The 8,652-nt window shown below is 48.9% G+C and overlaps 1 protein-coding gene across 1 annotated transcript in view; it reads left to right on the top strand.

The window, feature by feature from the left end:
• The first annotated feature begins 2,979 nt into the window (after positions 1–2,979).
• Positions 2,980–8,652, top strand: part of SCAMP2 (secretory carrier membrane protein 2) — a 10,564-nt gene continuing 4,891 nt past the window's right edge. The window contains 6 exon segments of the mRNA XM_035899402.1: positions 2,980–3,109; positions 4,577–4,657; positions 5,309–5,398; positions 6,395–6,512; positions 7,236–7,364; positions 7,941–8,100. Coding sequence (XP_035755295.1) covers positions 3,104–3,109; positions 4,577–4,657; positions 5,309–5,398; positions 6,395–6,512; positions 7,236–7,364; positions 7,941–8,100 — 584 coding nt within the window. The 5' untranslated portion in view covers positions 2,980–3,103.

The following is an 8,652-nucleotide window of genomic DNA, read 5'->3' as shown; positions in this document are numbered from 1 at the left end:
TCCCCAGCCCCCTAGGGTCGGCTCCGGCCCTGCCCGCGGGCCCTTCCCGCCGTCGCTTGCTCGAAGGCCGCCTTTCTCCCCCTGTCCCCTTTCGAGGAAGGGGGCTCGAGTCGGCCTGTGCTTCGAGCCCCGGTCGTCCGCCGTCCCCCCGCACCTCTCCAGGTTTTTGGAGGGGGGTTCATTGCTTGGAAGGTGCTGGAATGGCTGCGGATACCTAAAACATAGAGATATTAAAAATAATTGAGGCAGAGACCTCCCTTGGCCATGCTGCGCAGTGCTCCGAGTGACTGCTGGGCCTCTTTGGGGTCTGATTTTAACGTGCTGAGGCCCCGGCTCTTAAGGCCGAGCCTACAAGGCAAATTTGGCAGCGGCTTTGCGGGGCCAAAAGCCTTTGAGGTTCTCGGAGACGTTGTCCCCTTTTGCGGGGTTTCCCCTCTCCGGGCTGAAGCTCTGCGCTGTGAAACGCGGGGTCGTTTATGCAGGTTGTTGGTGGGGAATGGCTTCCCGGACCCGACCGGCACGGCGGTGCTGTGAGAGCAAGCGTGCGGGTTTCAGCGTCCATCGGCGAGCTGTTGCTGTTTGGCTGGGCCGTCACCTGCGGGAAAGGGCGATTTCCCGACCTCTGGTTTTGTGGCCAAGCCAAAGTGAAACCGTTTGTCGATCGGGCACGGTGTTTTGGGGAATCGGGAGTGAAATCGGAAGGGAAAAATCCTTTCTCGCCCTCTCCTCGGCTTTAACATGCTACAGAGTGTCTCAGGAAGAGTTTGAATGACCGCATTCCTGTAATATTCCTTCCATTTGGGGGGGAATACAGGGTGTCTCCCACACACGGTCACTGTCCCTGCAGGGATTTATTGCTTTGGCACTGAGGAAGTAAACATTCTGTTGCCTTAAGCACTTTATAGCTGGCCCCAGTATCTGACCGAACAGGGCCGTGCTCAAGCTTTACTCGCTGTTTAAGCAAAAAAGATTGGGTGTGATTTACACCAGATAACTCTGACGTCAGGCTTACTTTTTAACGAGGACAAACATACATCGTGTGGTGGGTGCCCCTGCGGTTGTCTGACGGCTCTTTGCAGCTACAGCTCCTCTTTTTGGGAGCGTGAGGTTTTGCATTCACCTTTGTCCCTTTTTTTTAAAAAAAGAAAAATTTCCCTAGTAGCTGGATGTGCGGAATCTCCATCTGCTGCTGCCCAGAGCCTCGAAGCCCCGTCTCTCCCATTTGAAAATGGCATCCTGCGATGTAGGACAGCGCTGCCCTGATCTAGTAAATCCGACAAAATGAGCCCATTCCCTGCTGGGGTTTGGATCCGCATGCTGGCCAGGTGCTGTGCAGGGCTGGGGGGACAGTTTGCCTGCCTGGCAGGCACTGACATCCCCTTCTGCGTGCTCTGGAGAGCTTGCTGAAAAACTAGAAGCATCTTCACCCTCCCAGCCTTGTCACGCTGACAAATATCTCTTGGGCAGAGCACCAGGATTGTCTTGAGAATCCTGATGTAACTGGGGGTCTTTGCCTTTTATAAGGAGACTTTGTTCATGATGTTCAATAAGTTTGGTATAAAATAAGCTGATTTGGTCCCGTTAAAAATATCTCTGGCTCTTCTTTCTGTTACTTGTAACCGGTTAGTGAGAGATGATTAACTGCCATCAGAACTGCCATTCAGTAACCTGCTAGAAGTGGCAGCTACCTCCAAAACGTTGATGCAGGTTTCAGACAGGGCTAGAAACTTCCATCCTTTGTAGAGATATTGATAGTAAAATCCTTGAGGTTTCTCTCGGTGCATCTCCTAGGCACTGTCAGTGCTCCAAGGTCCCATGCCAGTGGCTGACTGCAGGACCAGCAATTTTTGGGGCAGTTACTCTGATGTTTAGACAACCACATTAAGTTCTGGGTGATTCTTTTTTGAGCTCTCTTGCCTTGATCTCATGTAGAGAGGCATCTTGTTTTGCTTCTTTAATCTGTGGGAACATAAAAAATGGAAGAGCATCCTTTCTTGCACAAACCTGTAATACCAATATCTTCCAGCAGCTCTGTCAGCTGGCACAGTGTGACAGCAGTTTTGTGTTTGCATTAAACGCTGTGTTTGAGAACAGCTTTAATCTTCACATCAGCGCAGTTTGGTCCAAAGGCAAAATTATTCTGCACTGGGGGATTTCCAGTCGTGAAAAATGGCATCAGGTATCCCTTACCACTGGTGCAAGCGATGGTAGGAAGGGCAACAAATGGGGATCTTCTCGCTGGTATCCTGCAGATCAATCTAATAATTGACTTGTGAGCACAAAGTGTGTGGCTGGACGTACTTATTAAATGAAACAGAATAGCTGGAGAAGTAAGAGGGCCATCAGGTGCTCAGGCTCGTCCTTAGCTCTGACACAGGAAGCAAGTTGAGAAGAATTGCTTGAGTTTAACGGGGGATCCCAACAACTCAGCCCTCCGAAAGGGAAGGCACTGGGGCCTTCGGAGCAGAGAGGAATGCGCCGTTACTTCCTTGGAGTAGGGACAGATGGGTATCGTGGCTTCAGGCTGTTCCGTGGCTGAATTAAGGCCCCGTTTGACAGCATAAAGAGTCAGGCTTGTGCTTGTTTCAAGACAGTCAACTGTCTTTTAGTCTGTAGCTTGCAGAAAATAACTGTAAAATATGAAGTTTGAGGGCAACTTCTCGTTCATCTCTTCTGCCTTTCTCCTGCTTACTCATCCTTCACGCTGCGTAGTCCAGGCTTGCAGAAGTTGGTGCTTTTGTCACCCTCTGTTTCACGGCTGCCGTTTTCCTTCCTGCCCTATCCAGGGCACGGAGGCGCATGTCCAAACACACTTCAGCTTTGTCGCAAATTCCCTGCTCTTTGTATATCTATTTTAGACATGCTTGCACAATAGCAAGCGAGTTAAGCTGAGCTGCCGTGCCTTGGCCATACTGCTTAATTAAGTAACTTTTTTTTTTTGTTTTTAAGCTATGCAATAAGATGAGAGGTCATTTCCCTTGGGAATCAAAATGCTCTGCAGCTGGAAGTGGTGGTGCTGCTCTCCCTGCCCTGCTCAGCCTACCCTTTCCATCGCAGTGCTGCGCTGGTGAGCCTCCGCTTCACTTAGGAGCTTGCTTTTTGAATGGAGGTGAGCAATGGGAAGAGAAGAACATGTGTTTTGCCTCCATGTTCTGGCTTTTCTCCTTATTCCCGAGCGCGTTCCTACCAGCCTGACCATTCAGGCTCTTCAGATGGTTATGCAGCCTTTGCTTTCTTCTTTCTGTACCTCTAAGGGAGTTTCTCTTCCTTGTGCAGTCGTCTTCTGCTGGACTTCAGTCAGTCTGGGACCTCGCCTAGACTGGATTAAAGGGTATCGAGCTAGCACACAATAGCTGTCTTGCGTTAACTGACTTGTTGCACGCTTCTGTCGACGGCCCGTGCACCTGCAAAACTCTGGAGGAGCAAGGAGTGAAATAAAACCCCTGCCTTGAGTCCTGGCAGTCCTTATTTCCAGCAGGGCGGTTCGGCTGGTGCTCCCCACTTTTTCCTTTTGTTTTTTTAACAGCCCTACCTGGCTGAGGAGTTGTACTTCATCAAAGTGGCACCCAAAACCTCCTCATCTGAGATCCCCTCGGCCCCGGGGTGATTCATAAACTAGCGCAACCTGTTGCGTAGGGAGTGCCTACTACGGAGGAGATGTGTGAAGTTACTCATTAACTGTTCTGTGCGCATTGTGCTCAGCAGAAGGCTGCGCTGGAACCCTGGGGAACAGCTGCAGCGGCTTGCAGACAAGCCCAGTGACTTCTCTGCAGCGTGCGGACTCGGTCGGCCTCTGCGCGCCTCGATTGCTTGCTCTTGCCTTGTCACAGCCTCAATTGCTTCTCACCCCATTAACCACAAAATTAAAATGACTGATCTTGAGACACGAGTTGCTGAGGGAGGGAGGGATAAAAAGCCATTTTTAAATTTATTATTTTTTTTCCCCCCATACCCAGCTATCAGGTTGCCAGGTTGTTCTTTCAGTAGGATTTCCAAGTTCAAAAAGGACCTCGTTTCTCTAATAGCTGGAGCAAGAAACATTCCAGAGGTCTACATCTGGCTATTGAAGAGGGCTTTTTTATGGAAAGTAGCATGCATAAAAGATGAAATAAAAATAGCTTTTTGTGAGGCTCGGCTGTGCTTTGATGGATCCTCCCTCACTTTGTGGTGCGGGTGAGGTTTGGGAGGTGGTCCTAGGTATCCAGCAACCTTCTCTGACCATGAGTGAATGAATCCATGTCCCGCTTCAGGTCTCTGGAAATTGGGAATAACTCGCTGTAGGTGAGGAGTAGGAATCTGCAGAAAGGCCCCTGTGCCAAAAGCTCATTGTAGTTCTCTCATATACGCCTTGGCTGAACAGGAGATTACTTCTGCCCACAAACCTTACCTTGCTGATAGTCATTGCCTTGGGTATTTAAATTCATTGCCAACTGAGGCCGTCCATCAGTGGTGGGGACTGTGTTTCACCCTGTCCATCCTGTTCCAAATTAACGGAGTGGATGGAAGGCAGGCAGCGTGGATCGCGTATATGGCCTGTGTCCGATGCTGATGTGTTCCTTGCTCTCTCTCCTTTCAGGATCCCTCGGTGACACAGCTCACAAACACTAGCCAAAGCGGCTTGGATGAATTCAACCCCTTTTCTGAGAGCTCCCAGCTGGTACGTGCCGCACGTCTCTGCGCTAGGCAGCTTGGTGGTGGTTTTAGCTGTGTAGAAGGTCCCTTTCTAGGTGCAGCTTAAAAGAAAAAGCTGATTTCCCCAGGGATAGTAGTTCATTGCCTGCATGGCAAGCTGCACACGAGCACTCCTGCACTGGAGCACTAAAACTCCCAGCTGGAGCTCTCGCATGGAACCGCTCCTCTCAAACTCGCTGCTGGCTGACAGTGAAGCTGTGTGAAGTGTGAAGGGGAAAATGCTTTGTGGCAGGAGGCATCAATATTTATTTGGTCTCTGGGTTGGGAGCTGAACTGCTGTGGCGATACTGTTGATGGATCGCTGCAAGAGCTTCATTCGTATTTCCTGGCCGCTGCCATGTGCGAGATGGGAAAGAGAACAGGAAACCAGGGTAAAGCAATATTTGCGGTTTAAACAACTGATCAAAATCCTGTTTTGTTTCTCCTTTGCCTAATGGCCGTAATCCTCAGGTGCCACTCCCTCAGTGTGTTAAGGAACTAACAAACTCTTGAAAATGCAGAGTTGCTTCCTGAGGATGCTTTCTCTTTTAGAGGTGCTAAAACTTGAACTATCCTTTGCTAAAAGAAGCCATTTGTAATGCTTTTTTTTGCCTTGTTGCTTGTGATTTATACGCAGACAAATGCAGCACGGACGACGCCAGCCACGCAGCCCTCTGGCCGCTCGCAGCCTGCTGTTCTGCAGACATCCGTGGAGCCCACTCCGCAGGTATGGCATCTCCTCGCTGCTGCCTTCCCAGGAGCTGGGCTGGAGAGCGGGAAGGAGCTCCTGTGGGCCTCTGGAGGCATGCGGGAAAAGGAGAGGAAGGGGGTTCTCTGGGGTTAGGTGTGGAAGCTGCAGGTGATCTTTTAAACTTGCACTTCCACCTACCTTGCGAAGCAGATCTCTGTAGAGGACACATACGCGTGTCCGATTCTTTTGCAAATTTTTTTTTTTTTTTCCCCTCTGCTTCTGGTGGCAGAACTCACTTTGCCTTGTATCCTGTTTGCTTTGGCTTCCCTCAGCAAACACCAAGGCGTATCCTGCTAACGCTTTTAGCTTAGCTCTGGTGACTGGTCAGACGCACTCAGTTCCAGGAGTGTAAATGCAGTCTGGCTATATGCTGCAGCCACTGCTTAGATCATCTAGCAAGTACCTGACAGCTAGGACCACCTCATCCAAAGAGCAGAGAAGCTGAGGAGAAAGAATCAGTTCTCAGAATAGCAAACAGAGATGCTTAAGAGGTGTGGTAGATGTCTGGCTTGCCTTTCCTTTGAACCTCTTCTACTAGCTGGGAAGGGAATTGTCCTGGTAAACACGGGATTCCTGCTCACTGCTCTGTTGCAAGGCACTTGGAGCAATGAGGCAAACTGGGAGGTAGAAGTGCGAGAAAAGCATAGCTTTGCTGAAAGGAAAGGGCGCAGAGGATGGGCAACAGACTGGATAGCCTCTCAAGGGCTCTTCCAGCCCTGTCTTCCTATGGGATAAGAGAGGAATGTCTGGGTGGAGTTCTACATTGATCTTGATTTTTGTCCTCCAGCAGGTAAGGCAGGAAGCCTCAAGATGTTTCAGATCAGCCACGGGTATTCAGTTTTCAAATTGTCCACAACCCTTGCTATTGAATTGCCTTTGCTTCCATTCCAGTTTGGCATCTGGTGTGTTTGCTGGTGGTATTGCCGCTGCCTCGGCTAGCGAAGAACTTACCTTTTTCTCCCCTTCCTTTAGGCTGTGGCTGCGGCAGCACAGGCTGGGCTTCTTCAGCAGCAGGCGGAATTAGAGAGGAAGGCAGCTGAGTTGGAGAAGAAGGAAAGGGAATTGCAGAGTAATGCAGCCAGCATTAATCGTGAGTAGTGCTTGTATGATGCTCAGGGAAGCCTGGATCACTTCGTTTGTCAGGATTTGATGAAGGCTCAGCCCGTCCGAGTGCATTCAGCTTTTTACAAGCCGCCTGTCTTTCCTCTAGTCCTGCACAGCTGTGCCAACCCTCTTGGGTCTGTACCTGTCATCCCATAACTTAGCAATGTGGGAAAGAGCTCAAGAGATGGGACGCTGGAGACCAGCTCTGGTGGGTCTCTGCCCCTGAGCATGCTCTCAGTGTCTGTTTGGCCACGTTAACTTCTTCAAACACCAGTTTCCTATCCGTGTCTGAGCTGTTGTGTGATGCTTCCGTGTTAAGGCTTTTCACTGAGAGTAATAAAGCTTTTTTTTTTTTTTCCCCCCCAGTCTCAAGGCTCTCTTAGCCACAGCAAAACAGTATTTTCCCCCAATCTTGGTTTTAAGTAGCTGAACCTGGACTTGTAGCACTGAGCGGCAGTGGTTGCCAGGGCCTTTGCAGGGGAATTCTGCCTCCCACGGAGGAAAACCCTCAAACTGGGCTGGTCTGCCAGCAGCACTAACACACCCCTGCTACACTGCCTGTTTAAATGTAGTTACTTACAGAGACCAAGCCTCTTCCAAGGTTTTCACATCAGTATGTATGAATGGCTCCTTGCAAATTGTGGTGTGCAAATTAGTCTTCTGATGAGAGAAGAGCAAGTGAAGGACTGTTCCCTTCTCCTTTCGGCAGCGAGGCAAAACAACTGGCCACCTCTTCCCAAGAGGTGTCCGATCAAGCCGTGTTTTTATCAGGATTTTTCTGCAGACATCCCAGCAGACTACCAGCGGATATGCAAGATGCTGTATTACTTGTGGATGCGTAAGTAATAGCTTGAACTGCAATAAAACCTTTTTCGAAAGAGATTCTGTATGAAATGCTGAGCTTTGACCTACAGTAAGTTCTGTAGGTGTTGTCTGCAAGGGTAAAATGATGTCTCCCTTCCTTTTTTGTGAAGGCAGATGTAAAGGACTCTGAGTTTATGCTTTGGGAATAGCTCATTCATGACAGAAGTTTGGTGGTGGTTGTTTAATGGAGACTTCAACAACTCTCCCCAGACTCTGAAAGAGAGCGGATAGTGCAGTTCAGAGAGTGGGTGCAAAACAGTCTCAACAGTGCATGTTGATTTTGGTGCTCTGAAAAGATTTAAGATGCAGTTGTAAGCATCAGGATCAGATGAGGTCCTTAGGTTAAGCTGTTTGCCTTTCAAGGGAGGCAAGGAAATTAGATGGCCCAAAGTCTCCTTAATTTCTGCAGAGCTCCATGTGTTCAGTGAGAGATTAGGGATGCTCTTGAGTTTTCCAGGAACCTACTGATGTGTTGTGGTTTGTTGTGTTTTTTGTTTTTTTTTTTTTTTTTTTTTTTTTTTTTTTTTTTTCTCTCTCCCATCCTGAACAGTGCATTCGATTACCCTGCTCTTAAACCTGCTTGCTTGCCTGGCATGGTTCACAGTCCAGACAGAAAGAGGAGTAGACTTTGGTCTCTCAATCCTGTGGTTTATTTTATTCACTCCTTGTGCCTTTCTCTGTTGGTACAGACCAATTTACAAGGCTTTCAGGCAAGTACTATTTTCTTCTATAATGGGGATACATCTTTTCATGGGAGGAGCTTTGGTTTTATCTGTTTTGATCGTATATTGCCTGCAGGATTTTTCCAGCTCTTTGCATCATTAAATAGATCAAACCCACTTGTTCCCTAAACACATGAGAAGTATCTAATGGAACTTAATTATGGCGGTCCTTCGTCTTGAAATCCAAGCCTAGCCCATCATAGGGTCCTACCTTTTTTAGTAATTTCTGAGAAACTGTTTGGTACCTTAATGTGTTGAGCACACTGCGTGCGTTAAGGACTCTGCCTTCACCCCACCTTGCACTGGGCGGAGCCATGATTTTGCGATGCATGGTGGACATGCACAACCGGCGTGGTTGAGACAAGAGATGCTGGTCAAACTAAGGAGGAAGAGGGAACTGCACAGGCAGTGGAAGCAGGGATAGGCATCCTGGGAAGAGTACAGGGATGCAGTCCAGTTGTGTAGGAATGGGGTCAGAAAGGCCAAGGCGCGGCTGGAGCTAAACTTGGCTAGGGATGCAAAGAATAATAAGAAGGGATT

The sequence above is a fragment of the Egretta garzetta genome, unplaced genomic scaffold (genome assembly GCF_000687185.1).
Source record: "Egretta garzetta isolate BGI_Z169 unplaced genomic scaffold, ASM68718v1 scaffold287, whole genome shotgun sequence".
In the NCBI taxonomy this organism is placed as follows: Eukaryota; Metazoa; Chordata; class Aves; order Pelecaniformes; family Ardeidae; genus Egretta; species Egretta garzetta.
The sequence above is the reverse complement of the archived record's forward strand: the minus strand, read 5'-3'. Positions and strand labels throughout refer to the sequence as shown.